The sequence below is a fragment of the Lissotriton vulgaris genome, chromosome 6 (assembly GCF_964263255.1).
Source record: "Lissotriton vulgaris chromosome 6, aLisVul1.2, whole genome shotgun sequence".
In the NCBI taxonomy this organism is placed as follows: Eukaryota; Metazoa; Chordata; class Amphibia; order Caudata; family Salamandridae; genus Lissotriton; species Lissotriton vulgaris.
Window position 1 is genome coordinate 157,641,962 of NC_141694.1, and position 20,453 is coordinate 157,662,414.

At 43.7% G+C, this 20,453-nt stretch overlaps 1 protein-coding gene across 1 annotated transcript in view; it reads right to left on the minus strand.

Annotated features, from left to right (window-relative positions):
• Positions 1 to 20,453, minus strand: part of EFHC1 (EF-hand domain containing 1) — a 258,645-nt gene that overhangs the window by 114,417 nt on the left and 123,775 nt on the right. Inside the window, exon 6 of the mRNA XM_086926193.1 lies at positions 15,737 to 15,957. Coding sequence (XP_086782319.1) covers positions 15,737 to 15,957 — 221 coding nt within the window. The remainder of the gene's footprint in view (positions 1 to 15,736; positions 15,958 to 20,453) is intronic.

Below are 20,453 nucleotides of genomic sequence, written 5' to 3' on the forward strand. Positions count from 1 at the left end.
TGGGAAGTAATTTAATTATGTTAAATTGATTATTAATTAGTAGGATTTATTAATAAATTGTAATTAATTGGTAATTATTTTTAATTAATTGGAAAATTATTTTAATTAGTTGATTAATTGATAAATATGTTCTGTAGTGGGTTATGGGTTTATAGGGAAATAGGGTGGGAAGTAATATATTTAGGATACATTAATTAATAATTAGTAGTTAATATTAATTAATTTAAAATAATTGGTAATTACATTTAATTAATTGGTAATTCATTTTAATTAATTGATTAATTGATAAATATGTTCTGTAGCGGGTTGAGGGTTTATAGGGGAATAGGGTGGGATGTAATTTAATTATGTTAAATTAAAAATTGATTAGTAGTTATTATAAAATAATTTTAAATAATTGGTAAATAAATGTAATGATTTTGTATTTATTTTAATAAATTGATTAATAGATATATATGTTCTGTAGCGGGTTGTGAGTTTATAGGGGAATAGGGTGGGAAGTTATTTAATTATGTTTAATTAATTATTAATTAGTAGGAAGTATAAAATCATTTTAATTAATTGGTAATACATTTTATTTAATTGGTAAATAATTTTAATTGATTGGTGAATAATTTGAATTAATTCATAAATAGATAAATGTGTTCTGTTGTGGGTAGTGGGTTTATAGGAGAATACGGTGGGAAGTAATTTTAATTTAATTAAGTAATAATGTATATACATTAATATTTTTCTTAATAGTATAATTGTATATTAATTATTAATTGGTAATTAAATATTATAAAATTGTATTTTTTTATATTTATTTATGGTTAAATATATTTTGCTAATCATACCTTTTATAATTATGTATAGCTATTGTATATGGTTTATATTTATTTCATAGTTTATATTTTTATAATTTAAAAAAACTTTTATTTATAAGTATGTTATTTTAACCCCTACGCTATCCAACACTTTCCCTACTGTTGCACTCTCTGGAGTTGGAATAGTAATTGTTACCCCTACGCTATCCAACGCTTTCCCTACTGTTGCACTCTCTGGAGTGGGAATAGTAATTTTTACTCCTACGCTATACAACGCTTTCCCTACTGTTGCACTCTCTGGAGTAGGAATAGTAATTGTTTCCCTACGCTATCCAACACTTTCTCTACTGTTGCACTCTCAGGAGTGGGAATAGTAATTTTTACCCCTACGCTATCCAACTCTTTCCCTACTGTTGCACTCTCTGGAGTGGGGATAGTAATTTTTACTCCTACGCTATCCAACGCTTTCCCTACTGTTGCACTCTCTGGAGTGGGAATAGTAATTTTTACCCCTACGCTATCCAAAGCTTTCCCTACTGTTGCACTCTCAGGAGTGGGAATAGTAATTTTTACCCTTACGCTATCCAACGCTTTCCCTACTGTTGCACTCTCTGGCGTGGGAATAGTAATTTTTACTCCTACGCTATCCAAAGCTTTCCCTACTGTTGCACTCTCTGGAGTGTTAATAGTAATTTTTACCCCTACGCTATCCAACGCTTTCCCTACTGTTTCACTCTCTGGAGTGGGAATAGTAATTTATACTCCTACGCTATCCAACGCTTTCCCTACTGTTGCACTCTCCGGAGTGGGAATAGTAATTTATACTCCTACGCTATCCAACGCTTTCCCTACTGTTGCACTCTCCGGAGTGGGAATAGTAAATTTTACTTCTACGCTATCTAACGCTTTCCCTACTGTTGCACTTTCTGGAGTGGGAATAGTAATTTTTACCCCTACGCTATCCAACGCTTTCCCTACTGTTGCACTCTCTGGAGTGGGAATAGTAATTTTTACCCCTACGCTATCCAACGCTTTCCCTACTGTTGCACTCTCTGGCGTGGGACTAGTAATTTTTACTCCTACGCTATCCAACGCTTTCCCTACTGTTGCACTCTCCGGAGTGGGAATAGTAAATTTTACTTCTACGCTATCCAATGCTTTCCCTACTGTTGCACTTTCTGGAGTGGGAATAGTAATTTTTACCCCTACGCTATCCAACGCTTTCCCTACTGTTGCACTCTCTGGAGTCGGAATAGTAATGTTTACTCCTACGCTATCCAACGCTTTCCCTACTGTTGCACTCTCTGAAGTGGGAATAGTAATTTATACTCCTACGCTATCCAACGCTTTCCCTACTGTTGCACTCTCTGGAGTGGGAATAGTAATTTTTACTCCTACGCTATCCAACGCTTTCCCTACTGTTGCACTCTCTGGAGTGGGAATAGTAATTTTTACCCCTACGCTATCCAACGCTTTCCCTACTGTTGCACTCTCTGGAGTGGGAATAGTAATTTTTACTCCTACGCTATCCAACGCTTTCCCTACTGTTGCACTCTCTGGAGTGGGAATAGTAATTTTTACCCTTATGCTATCCAACGTTTTATATAATTAACTGTAAAAATATTAAAAGTATATTTAATTTTTTGTATTTTTTACATTTTATTTGTGTTATTGTTCTATGTTTGTAAATGTATTTGTAATTTTGAATATACTTTATTAATTTATAAATTAGTAAAATAATTATTACACCTTATTGTTCAGTACATATATATTATATATACACACTGTATATATTTAATTAATGTATTATTATTATATATGTATTATTTATTACTTTTAAACATTATTAGATACTTTTAACTATGTAGATGTTATTTATTAGTGTTATATACTTTATTTTACATTTATATTTTAAAAGAAAAAAAAACGATATTTTTAACATCGATATTTTTAACATCTATATTATTTTTTCGATATTTTTGTACTTACCATGTTGTAGATAGGATGTCGATATTCTTGCTTTCGATATTTTTGACTCGATATTTCTGTAGGTTGATATTTTTGAGGTCGAAATTCTGTCAGTGATCCGCCACTTGTGGCATCCCGCAGAGCAGGTAAACAATTTGGCAGCAGAATGCAGGTAAAAGTCTTTGCAGTCATGAACTTGCAATTCTCATTCAATTATGAAAGAGACAGGACTACAGATTTCAGAGTGTAAATAAAACAACAGAACTAGATGAGTTACATAAGGGTGCAAGCTCAGTCTGAGAGGTACTCACAAAAGCATATGCCCGAAGGCTGTTACTCTGAAGACACACAAGGTTCCAATATGGGGACTACAACTGTTTTCAGAACGTGCTGCTATGCATTGCTACCTCTGATACTGGACATGGGACTGGGACCCCAGGGCAACATTGACCAGCCTGCCACAAAGTCTTGGATATTTAAGTCTCCTTAAATGCTGGCATGTACATTAAAAAAGCTAGCTCCACAGTAACTGTGGATTCATTTCAGGTTAGAAAACAAAAAATATAGAAATTGTCGATTCTCAGGGTGCAGGTTTTGTAAGGACCAGCTGCAGAGAACTAATTGCCACTAGAATACGGAAAGGTTATCAAAACGTGCCTCTCTGAAGAAGTGGGGAAGGTAAGGGAAAAGAATAGCACCGACCAAGAACCGAGAAGGGCTTGGACGCCACTTGCTATGTCTTGCCTAACAGGCAGCAACAACAAGAACTGGTTGAGGCAATTGGGGAGGCATGCATATAAGGCTACGATTCTTAAGTACAGAGAGGTTTTTGCTCAGTTCAGCTTCTGAAACATGCACTTCTCAACCAGCTGAAAGTAAGCAAGAGTAGAACAACAGAGTATTTTCACTTGAAAATTAAAAGTCACTGGGAATTATTTTTTTTAACAAGTTCAGAAACCTGAACTCTAAATCCAGAAGTTAACTTCACAATAATTAAATGTCTCCAGATTATTCTCTGTGAAACAGCTCCCTTTTCATGAGAAACTACATATATCAGTGATGAAGATAACAAGTCTATAGGAGCAAATGTGGCACCTAGGATGAGACACAAAACACCCATGTTTGTTTTTTTTTTTAAAAAGATGCCCACCACCTTTATTTCAAGTAGGGTGCATAGGCCAAGAGACATACTTTCTCCTGCAGGCTCATATAACAAGCATTGGCAATGCCAAGATGGCACACCTTTTGGACATATTGGCTGTGCCAATTGGTTTCAGCCACGCTGCACAGAATTCCTGATGCTATGCAGCACAGATAAAGAATTTTAACAAAACTTGACGAGGATGAGCATGTTATTTTGTAATGCACAGGTGGGAGGTTTCTTTGGTTATCAATCTGAGTTATAACGCTAACTAAAAAGAACAAGCATTGGCAGAGCCAATAGGTCTCGCTTTTGGGACTTTATAAGTATTTACTTATGCAGCACAATATCCTTAATGCAACAACATCAACTGCTGTAAGATCCCAAAGGCGAGACCTATTGGCTATGCCAATGCTTGCTTTTAAAGTAGCAGAATCAACAGGAGGTTGAAGCACCATTAAAGGTCTGCAGGAGTGTGAAAGCAACATAGAGAATTGCTGATAGGGGCTTGGAAGCAACTTGGGGGAGTTTGGACAGAAGCAACACAGGGTTTGTAAGTAGCAACGTGGAGGGCAAATGTGGGGGGGGAGCACTGACGGGGAGAGAGGAGGAGTGTGCTTCCATGCGGACTTAGGGCAGCAATGGAGAAGAGGCACACGAACGAGCGCTACAGGGACTGGGTCAGGCAGAAGCACATGGGTGACCGAGAGCAACACTGAGTGAGAGAGAGAAATACACCAAGGAGACAGCTTAAAAGCCATGCACTGCTTAAACACAAAGGAAACCAGAGCAGCTGATGGGGTTGCTATGACAGCTCCTCGAGCCTGCCAACACAGCAACCAGTGCATACCTGATGCTAGTAAAACAGCAACCTGTGCATATGTGATTCTAGTAAAGGAGCTACAGTGCGTATCTGACAGTAGTAAAGCAGCAACCAATGCACACTTGATTCCAGTGCATACCCTAGTCTAGTAAAGCAGCAACCAGTGCATATGATGCACAGCAACATGCGCGTAAGTGATTCTAGTAAGGCAGCTACCAGTGCGTATCTGAAAGTAGTAAAGCAGCAACCAATGCACACATGATTCCAGTGCATACCCTAGTCTAGTAAAGCAGCAACCAGTGCATATGATGCACAGCAACATGGGCGTAAGTGATTCTAGTAAAGCAGCTACCAGTGTGTATCTGAAAGTAGTAAAGCAGCAACCAATGCACACTTGATTCCAGTGCATACCCTAGTCTAGTAAAGCAGCAACCAGTGCATATGATACACAGCAACATGCGCGTAAGTGATTCTAGTAAGGCAGCTACCAGTGCGTATCTGAAAGTAGTAAAGCAGCAACCAATGCACACTTGATTCCAGTGCATACCCTAGTCTAGTAAAGCAGCAACCAGTGCATATGATGCACAGCAACATGCGCGTAAGTGATTCTAGTAAGGCAGCTACCAGTGCGTATCTGAAAGTAGTAAAGCAGCAACCAATGCACACATGATTCCAGTGCATACCCTAGTCTAGTAAAGCAGCAACCAGTGCATATGATGCACAGCAACATGCGCGTAAGTGATTCTAGTAAAGCAGCTACCAGTGTGTATCTGAAAGTAGTAAAGCAGCAACCAATGCACACTTGATTCCAGTGCATACCCTAGTCTAGTAAAGCAGCAACCAGTGCATATGATACACAGCAACATGCGCGTAAGTGATTCTAGTAAGGCAGCTACCAGTGCGTATCTGAAAGTAGTAAAGCAGCAACCAATGCACACATGATTCCAGTGCATACCCTAGTCTAGTAAAGCAGCAACCAGTGCATATGATGCACAGCAACATGCGCGTAAGTGATTCTAGTAAGGCAGCTACCAGTGCGTATCTGAAAGTAGTAAAGCAGCAACCAATGCACACATGATTCCAGTGCATACCGTAGTCTAGTAAAGCAGCAACCAGTGCATATGATGCACAGCAACATGCGCGTAAGTGATTCTAGTAAAGCAGCTACCAGTGTGTATCTGAAAGTAGTAAAGCAGCAACCAATGCACACTTGATTCCAGTGCATACCCTAGTCTAGTAAAGCAGCAACCAGTGCATATGATACACAGCAACATGCGCGTAAGTGATTCTAGTAAGGCAGCTACCAGTGCGTATCTGAAAGTAGTAAAGCAGCAACCAATGCACACATGATTCCAGTGCATACCCTAGTCTAGTAAAGCAGCAACCAGTGCATATGATGCACAGCAACATGCGCGTAAGTGATTCTAGTAAAGCAGCTACCAGTGTGTATCTGAAAGTAGTAAAGCAGCAACCAATGCACACATGATTCCAGTGCATACCCTAGTCTAGTAAAGCAGCAACCAGTGCATACCTGATGCACAGCAACATGTGCGTATGTGATTCTAGTAAAGCAGCTACCAGTGCGTATCTGACAGTAGTAAAGCAGTAACCAATGCACACTTGATTCTAGTGCATACCCTAGTCTAGTAAAGCAGCAACCAGTGCAATGTGATGCACAGCAACATGTGCGTAAGTGATTCTAGTAAAGCAGCTACCAGTGCGTATCTGACAGTAGTAAAGCAGCAACCAATGCACACTTGATTCCAGTGCATACCCTAGTCTAGTAAAGCAGCAACCAGTGCATACCTAATGCACAGCAACATGTGCGTAAGTGATTCTAGTAAAGCAGCTACCAGTGCGTATCTGACAGTAGTAAAGCAGTAACCAATGCACACTTGATTCCAGTGCATACCCTAGTCTAGTAAAGCAGCAACCAGTGCATACCTGATGCACAGCAACATGTGCGTAAGTGATTCTAGTAAAGCAGCTACCAGTGCGTATCTGACAGTAGTAAAGCAGCAACCAATGCACACTTGATTCCAGTGCATACCCTAGTCTAGTAAAGCAGCAACCAGTGCATACCTGATGCACAGCAACATGTGCATAAGTGATTCTAGTAAAGCAGCTACCAGTGCGTATCTGACAGTAGTAAAGCAGTAACCAATGCACACTTGATTCCAGTGCATACCCTAGTCTAGTAAAGCAGCAACCAGTGCATATGATGCACAGCAACATGTGCGTAAGTGATTCTAGTAAAGCAGCTACCAGTGCGTATCTGACAGTAGTAAAGCAGCAACCAATGCACACTTGATTCCAGTGCATACCCTAGTCTAGTAAAGCAGCAACCAGTGCATACCTGATGCACAGCAACATGTGCGTAAGTGATTCTAGTAAAGCAGCTACCAGTGCGTATCTGACAGTAGTAAAGCAGCAACCAATGCACACTTGATTGCAGTGCATACCCTAGTCTAGTAAAGCAGCAACCAGTGCATACCTGATGCACAGCAACATGTGCGTATGTGATTCTAGTAAAGCAGCTACCAGTGCGTACCTGAAAGTAGTAAAGCAGCAACCAATGCACACTTGATTCCAGTGCATACCCTAGTCTAGTAAAGCAGCAATTAGTGCATACCTGATGCACAGCAACATGTGCGTATGTGATTCTAGTCAAGCACCCATTGCGTATCTGACAGTAGTAAAGCAGCAACCAGTGCACACCTGATTCTAGTAAAGCAGTAACCAGTACATACTGGATTCTATTAAAGCAGCAATCAGTGAACTCTTGATTCCAGTGCATGCCTGATGCTAGTAAAACAGCAACCTGTGCATATGTGATTCTAGTAAAGCAGTTACCAGTACGTACCTGACTCTAGTAAAGCAGAAACCTGTGCACACCTGATCCCAGAGCATACCCGATTTTCAGAAAGCAGCAACTGGTGCATACCGGATTAGAGTACAACTATGACCGGTGCATACCCGATTCTAGTAAAGCAGCAACAAGAGCATACCTAATGCTAGTAAAACAGCAACCTGTCCATATGTGATTCTAGTAAAACAGCTACCAGAATGTACCCGACTCTAGTAAAGAAGCAACCAGTGCACACCTAATTGCAGTGCATACCCAATTCTCATAAAGGAGCAAACTGTGCATACCTGATTCAAGTAAATCACCAGCCAGTGCATACCTGATTCTATTACAACTGTAACTAGTGCATACCCAACTGTTGTAAAGCAGCAACCGGTGCATACCTGGTGATAGTAAAACCGCAAGCAATGCATAACAGATTCTTATAAAGCAGGAATCGGTGTATAACTGTATTGAACAAAGCAGTGCCATGTGCAGCAAGTGGTAGCACACTTTATATCATTAGTTCTAGTATGCAGTGTTGGTTCGATTTAAGGCAGGGCCCCATACATATTTGGCCTGGTAAAGCAGCGCCCAATACATAGCTGGATCTTGAAGCCTCTCAAAGTGTATAGCTAGCTCTGATAACCTAGTACCTCTTGCGCCTAGTAGAGTAGCAGCTGTTTTGAATAAGCCAGAACATTGCTCCTAGCTAGTTGTAACAGTGCCACAACCAGTGCATATATAGTTATTGAATAGTAGCACTTTACTCATAGCTAGCTCTATCCGTGCCACAACTGGTGCATGTCTAGTTATTGCAAAGTAGCACTTTGCACATAGCTAATTCTAACAGTGCAACTGCCATTGCATATCTAGCTGTTGCATAGTAGCACTTTGCACATTGCTGGTTCTATCAGTGCCACAACCATTGCATATCTAGCTAGCCTATGCAATAGCTCGATATGCACTGGTTGTGGCACTAATAGAATAGAATAGCAAAGTGCTACTGTAGCACTTTGCACATTGTTAGTTCTGTCAGTTCCACAATCAGTGCATGTCTAGCTATTGCATAATAGCACTTTGCACATAGCTACTTCTTGTGAAGCTACGCACCACACATGCATAACGGGTTCTAATAAAGCAACCATGTGCACAGCTGGTTCTAATAAGCATGCTTACTAAACATAGTTGATTCAAGTAAAGGAGCAGAGAGTGCACAGGTTTTTTCTGATAAAAGGGTAGATTGTGCAAAGCCGGCTCTGATACAACAGCACTCCGGGGAGAGCTGGTTTTAATAAAGCCGCACACTCTGCATGACAGGTTCTTAACAAACCAGTCAGAACTGGTTTTAGTAAATCAGCAGCCAGTGCATTGCTGGTAATGCATAGTACTGCTGATGTTGGTCAAGCGGCAAGGGTGCATAACTGGTTGTACTTAAGCAGTATCCTGTGGATAGATGTTTATTTTAAAATAAAATAGTACCCGTACTTCGGTGGTTCTAATAAAGGAGCACACTGCATAGCTGATTTTGATGATGGAGTTCCCATTGCCCGGCAGTTTTTAATAAAGCAACGTCCCTTGCATTGTGCCTTCAGTTTTCTGTGCATAGTACTGTTAAATCAGCTCCCCAGGCATTGAGGTTCTGCAAAGCTTAGGACGGTAATGTCAGACGCTGGGAATGACTCTAGGCCAAATTCCTGTGCATCTGTTTTTGCCCCCATAGCCACCGGACATATGCTAATCCGTTTTAGTGCTGCTCCGTGAGGAAATCTTCAGTTACTGTGAAATCTCACGGAAGCCTTCCTTGACGGCTGACTGAACCCGAGCCTGTCTTCTCGCGGGACTCTCGCGGGAAAGCCTTGTGTTGTTCATACTCGGAGGAGTTGAGGCAAACAAACGTCAGTCTCACGTTGCGGGCGTTTATTTATTTTTATTTATTTATTAATAACATTTATAGAGCGTGAACAAATGCCCTTAGGCGTCTCGGCGCTTGCAACCTTTATTTTTGTCTGGCTTGTAATTTACAGTGAGACGTGCAGAGAATTGATAACAAGCAATGGCCGCAAAAAATAAAATTTAAAAAAGAAAAAAACGTGAGTTGTGCGCACGCGCGCGCGACCGGAAAAAGTGCTATGCACGTTTCGCGCACACACGCGTTCTAGCAAGCTGGTGGCCGGCAAAGTAGCGCTTTTTAGGTCTCGCCTACGCAACACGCAAGCATTGCATAGGAGGGGACCTCATGTAATCGACTTGCTTTTTGGGCCAAAAACGTGCACGCATTGCATTGCTTTCAATGGCAACGCGTGCATGTTTGGCTATTCCCTTGCGGGAGCGAGCTTGAAACCATCTGTTTGTAATTAACAGATGGTTCCTGCTGGCTCCCGCAAGGGAAGGCACAGGCCCCCTCCTCCTCCCCCCCTCACCCCCACCTCCTCCTCTAACTTTTTTTTTTCACTTTTAGTGCGAGTCGCTCGCTTTTGTTTTTCTTTAGTGTCTGATCTGGACGCTTCGTGTATGTATAAGCTGCGTGGGATACCCTTGTGTGTATGTATGTATCTGCCACATGTAAGTCTTGTCGGTCTGAATAATTAACTTGTGTACTTTAATATATATTAGGGTTGACAGCTCGTGAATATGTTAGTATGTGCCGGTTCGGATACATTTTAAGTATGTTGTAAGTACGGCCGATCACACCGCTCCTTCTTTTTGCTGAGTGCCTAGAAGCAGTACGCAAAGGTTGAAGAAGCACTTGGCAAGGGAGAGGGTGACCCTCTAGCGCTCGGCTGGACCCATCTAACCCTGCTTGCTTAGAGGCTTATGTTATGTTCCGCCGCCCTCCAGTCCTAGTCCAGGTCCATCCGTGGAGTGGGCAGCTCGTGGTGAAAGTCTATCTCCTCAGATCCCCTTTTTAACACCCCGGTCCATGCAGTCTGCTCGGTGGGAGAGCTGACGGGACCCCTAGGTGCGCCCTGGGTGACCGCATCCTTCACCTCTCGCACCTGCCGTTCGGTTGCAGAAGTTCTGCACTTTCCAGAGTCAGTCAGCCCCGGGGTAGCAACAGGTCCCGCAGCCGGGGCAATACAGATCCCACTGCCGGGGCAGCAAAAGGGTCATTAGGTCCCACTGGGGCAGAAACAAGTACTGCCGCAGGTGCAGCCGCGTGTCCCACCTGGGGACATTTTGGGAGATCAGTTCCCCTGGGCCCGATCTTGCCGCCGCCGGGCCGACTCTGCCTGTTTTCGTGTCAGAAGGGCCATGAGAGGTCAGAAGAGGAGAGCCGGCAGGGCGCGGCCGCCTAGATCAGAGTTACTGATGATCAATCGATCATTATAAGGCGGCAGTGCAGGCCATCCAGCCGTGACCGCAGGAGCACTTATATCGAAATATCAGTTTTTATCATGCATTATTAATGAATACACCACAATAAAACATGGAACACCAGGGGTTTTTTGAAACCTGTGTACACACTGCAAGCAAAATGTTGGAGGGCTGGAGGAGATGACTCAGCCATTCATCCTTCAGAAGCGAATGGCATGTGTTTGACGGCGCTATCGCCTCTGAAGTGACTGGCCTCTTTCGTGGAGATGCGTGTGTTTTTACACTTTAAACAGCACTTCTTACAGACGTAGGTAATTAAGTAGCGTTTACTGGGGGTAGAGGGCAAACAACAAACATCGCTGGGGTGCAATTAATGGCCTGTAATGGCCCTCCCACCGTCGCCTGGCTGTGTGTCCCTCGGACGGGCTGTGCTGCTTTTACTGCCCACTTTCTATCGACGGCTCCTCTTCCCAGGATCCACCCACAACCCACCCTCGTTCCTCAGGCCTGGAGCGGCCCTGGGGCAGCGCTGGCGAGAGCTGGGGGTGGGGGCTCCATGTCCTTCAGGAGGCCCCAGATGCCGAGCACCAACAGCCTGCGACCAGCAGTGAACTGATGAATTCCGCATACAATATACATGTGCGGTATGTATACATGCTTGCATGTGCATCATGGGAGGATTGTACATACAGGGAAGCAGTGTGAATGCCGTGGGCTGGCGCGATCACACTACAATCAGCCATCGAGCCAATGAGAGGTGGATTTGTGATTGGCACCAGAACCCCGAGAATGCATTACTGGGCCACAATACACAAGTGTATGTATTGTTTATTTCACAGCTGGGCCCGTGAAAGTCCTCCAGCCTACCCTACCTGCTGTCAACACAGCCTCTAGGACAAGCTTCCCTAGCCCCCTCCAGTATGGATGCGCCCCTCTGCCTGAAGCTTTAAGCGGTAACAAGTTGTGAGGATTTTTGGAAATGGTCAGTGGCCTTGCCCAAGAGAGGGGTGGAGTGGTAGTTAACGCCATAAGGGTGCCCTGCAGGGTTTGCATTTTGGGAGGGGGCGGGGAGTATCCTTCAGTGTCGTTTCACTGTAGCGCTTTAAATCACGGTGTGGGGTCCTAAGTGCTTTAGGCTGTAGCGGCCATTACTTGTGCGCCTGGTGAAGGGCCGAGAGAGGCCTGGCTCTCTGTGCTCCCAGCACTCAGATGGCAGGGGTGGGGAGAGGCACTCTCCAGTAGGGTCAACAGACAACTGTACCCCCACATGGTTCCCTCTGACGCATGTGTGCCCCCCAGCGGGGGCGGAAAAGTAACACTTCAGAAGGCAGATAATGTTCGGCCCTATTGCCCCTCAAGACCCCCGCCTCCCGGTTAAATCAATAAAAGGGGGCGCCCCAGGAGGGACTGGCTGCCCCTCTCTCCTTGTGAAGAAAAACAAAGGGGCAGAACAACGGGGCCATCCGTCCGAGGCACATGTCCAAAGTAAACCCCCTTCCCCATGCACTTCACTACAAAGGTCCAGCCTGCACCCTCTTTAGGAGGCCTTGTGCACTGGAGCACATGTACCTCACAGGCCTCATGCATTACTCTAGCATTGTGCTTTAACAGGCAAGGAATGCACAGCGGTCGCTAAAGCCAGCTGGCCTGCCTTGCTTCTTGAGCTCCGAATAAAACATGAAAGTAGCTTGCTGCAGTGAAAAAGAAAGAAACACCGAGTGCTTTCTGCAAAGCATCTTTAAGATAAAACCTGTCATGGGTCATGAGTATTTCTTAGATGTGCAATAGTGGCTCTTGCAATGGAAACTATCTGTAGAGCGTGCAATGCCATGGTGAATAACATAAGGGAGGAGAGTTACACTCAAGGCCACTGGAATTATGCGGCAACTGAGGGTCAAGTTATGCTGCAGGGTTCAGGAAATTATGCAGCAAGAAAAGGCAAATTATGAATACTTTACGATAGTATTACTTCAATATTTTGTCATTTTTAAGCTTGTTAACACAGACTGTACAGCATTTCTGGCCAAAATGTTGCAGTTACCAAACAAACCAACAAGCATTGACATAAGATCCCAAAGGCGAGACCTATTGGCTATAAGTGTTTAGCCATGCAACAGTTGATGTTGTTGCACTAAGGATATTGTGCTGCATAACTAAATACTTATAAGGTCCCAAAAGCGAGACCTATTGGCTATGCCAATTCTTGTTGAAGCAGCTTCTAAATGTCTCTCCGAGCAGCGCATGTGCGCTGACTTAGCGAGACCTAAAAAAGATGTCTGGGAGGGCAGAAGCATATGGCAAGGCACAGAAACAAGGAGATGGGTGTACCCACATTAGAAATAGGCAAGTGAGAACATTCTTAGGGAGAGCCGAGCCAAGTTTCTGGATTGGCTCAAAATGTCATAGAATGAGCCAGCCGATGTATCAAAAAATCTGACACATAAATAATACAGTAGACATGACATGAAAAATGATAAGGACTCTTTCAGGTTGAAAATAGGTTAATTCTTGAATTCCTATGTTTTACTTTTCTGCATTAAATTAGATCACTGTAGTGACTTCTGTTAAAATGAAAACCTTTAAGCATGAACTTTTCCCCCTCTCCAATGCCCTTAACTACTAGACCATGAGTGAACCAAGAGATGTTAGTTAGGCGTTTGGGTTGCATGTATGGCCATTATTGGTGTTCTATAAGCCACCACCAGTAAGTGAAGCATTTTCATAGCACATCGCCTGAACTGAATTTCTACAGATATTCTCAGATCGGATACCTAATTAAAATGAAGCACTGTGAAGTAAAGTGATTTGTTTAGATGACATAGCCAGTCATTCAGCCTGAGCCATGATCTACCCCTGCTTGGCTTGCCCAACTGCGAAGTCTGCACCTCTGGCTCAGAAGACAAGCAGAGAAGTGTCAGCCATCTTTCCCTCTACCAGTACTAGTATACCTTGAGGGTCTGGGTGATCAGCAAGCACGTGTCCATGCCCCAGAGTAGTGTCCAGATAAGAAAAGTCTTTCCCAGGATAATGTCCCATTCCTCTGAGTGACAGATGTGAAAACATGAAGGATTCTGGACATCAGACCCTCTTACGAAATTTTCAAACAGTAAAGAGTTTTCAAAGAAGGGAAGATCTTTGTGTCCTAGTTATGGTAGCACAACGCCTATCTTTAAGGTCTGGTGCTACTTATGAAGAAAGTAACTGAATGAATTAGTACTTCTAGGCGTGATGGAACATAAAGGACACTGTTTTCTTACCAGACGGCCAATAGGGATATACGTTTTCATCACTGAAAGAAAGGTAGTATGACATTTTGACCACTAAAAGAGGCCCTGGAAGCCATGTTTGGAAACAGCAGTACCACTGCTTACTACGATGCTCTAAGTGTGTTGAACTGGTGCTGAAAAAGACATGGCACTTGGACTCTGCACATGCTTTTAAAAGATTTGGTGGCTAGCAGTCAGGTAACTATACAAGAATATGTAAAATGAACAGCATTTGTGGTGTCCACTACGCTTAATATGTGATCTTTATCATAGTGAGTGTGAAAAACTGCACTCTACTCAGACATCAGCCGGCCAATGCAGCAATTTCCCATGTGCAGACCTTTGGTCTCATGAGTCACGCATGATGAGGCAGGTGTGATGAGGAGCAGGATGACTTCTTTCAACTTGGCCAACCCATGCTGATGGGTATTCCTCAGGAAGAAGCTTCAGCAAATGTCGCAGATCCCTGCATTGTTGGACAGTAGGCATCCGCGTGATGGCAGGGCTGGGGGACAGATGTCATCCAACTACCGGGCACAACCTTTTCTTCGTTGTTGATCCACAGCATGTTACATGAGCAGTAATTACATGTGAGGGGCTAAACATCTGCTAGTGATCAGGCATGGATAATGCAGATCTAAAGAAACTCAAAACCATGCGGGCGGGGGGGACAAAAGAGTCATTTGGACACTCAAATGTTTATATGCATTTGGTCAAATTATGATTTGTTTCCCGAAGATCAACTTCACAAATGAACTACTGAAAGCCGTTTCCAAAGCCTTGCGATTACTACTGGGTGGTGGCAAATTAAGGTAAGACTTACTTAACTGTATGTTGTTTCAGCCTAAAAATCATTTAACTGGTCTCTGTGGTTACTGTGTGAAAGAGGACAGTGCATCAATGCTACTGTAAACCTAAGGGTAGGTTTAGCTGTTTGTGTAATGCATTGAGAATTTTGTAAAAAAAACTATTTTAAAGGTGCATCATTTTTTTAAAAAGCCAAATGCATAGATAGACATTCATTAAAATCTTAGGGCGTTATTAATGGTTTGCTTCATAAAAAAGATGGCAGATGTTCTGTCTGTCATATTACCAACGCATTTTAATTAAATAATTGAATATGGCAGACAGAACAGCTACCACATATTGACTGACTCCCCTTTTTGCAAACTCTGCATAAGGCACTTACTGCGTGATACAATTAATTTACAGTGCCCACCTCAAACGTGACTGTAACATGCTGTTACTTGTGAGTGTCAAAATTAACCTTTGTGTTTATTTTCGAATATCTTTGGCAAACACCACTCATGGTGGTAGCTCTCAGACTGCACTCACGTGCATAATGAGTAGTTGCATGTCTTTGATATACATTAACTTGGCTGCAGTGCACAAAGTCCCTACATTGCCCAACACAGAGACACAATTTTGAAGAAACAAAGGTCACCAGACATGACCTTAAGCAATGATATTAACTAGCAAGCATACCATAGAAATACAAACAGCATGCATTAGATATTGGAAGGATTTGCAGTAAACGTTATTAGTAAGCATTGGGGTGTACAGTTATACCAGTTTCACTTTGTCTTCAGTCTTCTTTTTCACATCAATTGGCTTGAATTCGGCGTATCGCAGCACGTCACGGTAATAGGCTCGCGTATAATCATCACAATCGTGGAGAATAAATTTGCGGCCCAGGATGGTGATGTCTTTCCCAACACAGAAATCCTTGGGAGAGTACCAGTCGGTCACCTCATGATCTGAGATTTCCAGCACACAAGCAGGGAAGGACACTACATGGGAACATTAATGAGAAAAAATAGATTTGTTAGAAATTACTATTACTGAGAGTTTGATATTGAATGAGGAAATTAATTCTAATATTCCTGGTTTCCTAGTCATCCTCGCATAAATGTAAGGAACTCACCATGACCAAAAATAAAATACATACCTATTGATGACATGGATTATGATGGGAACCCTGCTCATCATATTCTTTAGGTGCAATCCGCAAAGCTATTTTATTGCCCACAGAATGGCAGCATGTATGCCTGCCAACAGCCCACAAAAAGAGAACTGGTATTCATAAATGTTTTAATACCCCTGATTTCAATGTCACAAGTGCTGAGAAATCCACAGTAGTAAATCCCACACAAGAGGTGGATAATGCGCGGGATAAGGCATGGTTAAATTGTAAGACAGTGAACACTCACAAAACGTGTTTTTGTGGATATTCACAAACTAAAATCCGGCCATTTTTTTTATCCTAGACATAGCTGGAGATTTACTCAGGCCAGGGGCTAGATCCTTTCCAGGATGGGACAGGGAATGAATCACCACCATTTCGCAAGGCAGGGGAATGGATTCCTCCAAGGGGTAAAATATGTTCCCTGTGGGGAAAAAAAGAAAAAGTGCTTTGGCACATTAGGCTTCTCTTTCCACTGTGGGGAAGAGAGCGCTATTGAATGGTGGCACAGTCCTGAAAAATTATCAAGTGCATTGAGAGAGGGACGGGGAGCTAAGAAAGGAGGTCCAGTACCCGTGCTCCCAAGACAAAACGTTGAAATCACTAAACGATAACTGTTCCTGTAGAAGGATGCTTGCCTAATAGGTCGCAGAGAGTATAGTTGAAGAAGAGGAGGGTTGGTAGTGATCCATCTAAGGCAGATGAATATTAGGTTGGATGAAAAGAGAAGTAGATGGTGAGAAAATTCCGCGAATTTGAAGAGTTGCCCTCACACACCCGTTAAGGTGGCATGCTTCATCATAAGGCGTTTTGCTCCTCGTTGGGTTGGCGTTGCAGTCCCCCAAGGGCCCCACGAGAGGGCTCTTTAGCGGAGATCTTTTAAGAGGACTGCCGTAGTGGTGAGTGCACGTGTTTGAGGAGTTTGCAGATTAGTTAAAAGTAACGTAACAGTACCCCTAGTGGTATTTATTCTTGGATCCATTTGGTATGATTAAAAACAGTAAAAAGAACTCTGTTACCCTTGCTCGAGTGAGGATGGTCAGTTACATTTTCAAAAGAGTGAGTAGTGATAAAGGTCATGGGGTCTGTTAGACCTGGCATCATTGGCGTGGTTTCCCCTGACTTTTTGCCTCTACCGCCTATATTTTTGACACTGTGCTGGAATTAGTTTTTGCTGGTTTAAGCTTTGGGCCCTTTGCCACTGCTGATCAGTGCCAAAGTGCAAGTGTTCCCTGGTTAAATTATTATTGTGATTGGTTATCCACAATTAGCATATTTGTTTTACCAGTAGGTCCCTAGTAACGTGCACTGAGTGTGCCAGGGCTGGTGATTCAAATGCTACTAGTGGGCCTGCAGCACTGATTGTGCCACCCACATGAGTAGCCCTAAAATGGTGTCTCAGGCCTGCCACTGCAGTGCCCAAGGTATCCCCCTCCCCCCCTGCTCTCCCCCTGGGCACGGTACAGTGTATGTGAAAGGCAGGGCATGTTCTAGTGTGGGTAACATGTCCTGATAGTGAAATACTGCCAATTTCGTTTTTCACTATTGAAAGGCTATCTTGCCCATAGGATACATGGGGAATGCTGTGTTACATGTTTACCTGCATATCTTCCCATAGCGGCAAGATAGACATATGGAATCTGGTAACCCTGAACTCAGGATTTAATAACACATCTTTTAATGAAGATGGTTTTTAAATTCTACATTTGGAAATAGCACTTTTAGAAGGTGGCTATTTTCTTGTTCAGCCTTTCTGTGTGCCTCTGCCTGTTTGTGGATTGACTGTCTGATTTGTGAGTGACAGGGGCTGGGGTGGCTCCAGGAAACTGGGTGAGTCAGCACTAGGTTGAATAGACCCATCTGCATGCAGAGTGGTGGAAGGAGTAGTACCTGGGTCTGAATAGGGCTGTGCCTGCCTTCCACAATGCTGGCTCCACCTCCTGTGGTGCGTCTGATCGCCCTGGCCTACACTCACAAAGGAAGATGATGTGCACTGGCAGAGTGCACCCAGAACTGGTTTGGGCTTGGTCCAGGGCCTCTCACACAGGAAGAACAAAGACTTTTGCGGTATAAAAGTAGAGCTGAGACCCCAGTAAAATTAGATTAGGAAAACCTTTGTCATCTAGGAGGAATCCCTGCCAAAAAGGAACAGCCAGGAAGACTAAGGAAAACTGCCGCCATTGCGGAGTGTCTGGAAGCTGACCTGCAGTTGCTGTTATTACTGAGGAGAAGGACTCAGGGACTCTCTGCTGTGTGCTGTGTCCCCCTTGCTTGAAGAGGAGCTGTGCTGTGTGCTTTGCCCCCCTCTGAAGTCTACCTGTCTCCAAGGGCCTGAGAAGAGCTGGCCTCCTGTTGTAAGCTCGGGGTCACAAAAGTATACAGAAGAAACCACCTTGTCAGCGCTGAGTGCGTGTGGCTGCGCACCAACTGTGGTCTCGTGAGCTTTGCCCTGCCTGGCCATGTGGTATTTGACTCAGGGTGCTTGTCGGCACAAAGTGAGGCTCGGCGTGAGGTCTGCTGTGCCTCTTGAACACCTGTCTCAGCGCTGCACTACCCGAGACAGTCAACAAGGGGCCGAGATCACCGGCCCAGTACGACAAAGAAGAGAAGCGCTGTGTGAGGAAGAATCACCGCTGCCAGCCCGGTAGCCTCGCAGGCATCGTTTCCGTTTCCCTGTCTACGTCATGGTGACGCCCACGCATTCACGAAGGAGTGATTCCTTGATTCTATGCTGAGAACGCAAGTGTAGCACATTCCGTGCTACCGCAGGGGCATTTTATCATTAAGGGCACCATTTTCTTTGTCCAGTGGTTCTCTTTACGCAAGGGCATGCATGAGGAGCACCTCAGTTTTTTTAAGTAAATTCCCTCACACTAGCAACAAGGGCTCACAGCCATACTGAGCCTACAAGGGTTTCTATGCTTACCAGTACGTTTTAACAAGGAGAACATTACTAAAGTGAACTTTCTTTTTCATAAGATAACATTTATAAGACAAGATTGATTGTGTATGTTGTTTTGTTCTGCCTAATCTATACAAAGTGATTAATATACTTAGAAACAACTTGTGTAGTGTCCATTTGTGGTGTTTCACTATATTAGTGTGAGTTTTGGTACAAATACTTTACACATTGCCTTGGGGATAAGCCTGTCTGTTTGTGCCAAGCTACCAAGGGGGTAAGCAGGGGTTATCAACAGTGTGTTTCCCCCTTTCCCTTGCTACAAGTAAGGGTCCCTATTTGGACAAAGGTACTTACTTCTGCTAACTAGAGACCCCCGGATCTAACAGGGTCGACATGTTTCATGCCCTAGCGGTCCCTTCTGGACCCTTGGTGTTTCATCAGGACCAAAATAAATGTGAGAAATGCAGAGTTAAAATCAAACAGGGGTTAGAGGGAATAATACACCCTGTTATTTAAATCTGAGTCAGGTGAGTGGTGGTTGTTGTCTGGAAACAGTCGTTCAGAACCGCTCCAACGTATTAAATCGAACCCCAAACAGTATCTGGGGATGCATCAACGGGGAAGCAAAAACAACAATTGAAGGAAAGAATGCAAAACAATGTCATACATTCACCCCAGTACAGACATCTGGGCCTAAATCCATTGTTTGTTTGCTCACCATGCCATTCCAGTTTGGACCCAGCCATATGCAAATCAGCCTTGACCCTGTGCCCAATGGGAACAGTCCAGCCCGAACTGCAAGGCCAGGTCCTCTCTAGACTGGAAACAACTGGAAACAAGCATCCTAGGGCCGGTTTCGGGCTTTCAGCCCTCATCAGCCTGGATAGCTTGACTCCAATGGCATGGAGAGCACGGGACCCACGTCTGGGACTTACCCATCCCACTCGGGGTGACAAATGCAAAAACAACAATTGATGGACAGAATGCAGAACAATGTCATACATTCACCCCAGTAAAGAGATCTGGGCCTAAATCCATAGTTTATTTGCTCACCATGCAATTCCAGTTTGGACCCAACCATATGCAAATCAGTCTTGACCCTGCACCCAATGGGAACAGTCCCACCCGAACTGCCAGGCCTGGTCCTCCCTGGACTAGAAACAAGCATCCTAGGACGGATTTGGGCTTTCAGCTCTAATCAGCCAGGATAGCTTGACTCCAGTGGCATGGAGAGCATGGAACCCACGTATGGTCATACCCGTCCCACTCGGGGTGACAAATGCAAAAAGAACAATTGATGGAGAGAATGCAGAACACATAGCTGCCAAGGTCTATACTATGATGTCTTGTGTTGGTGTTGCAGACAACCAGTGTATGATTCACTTTTGTCTAGACACCTTTAGGTCGGCTGTATGGGCTCT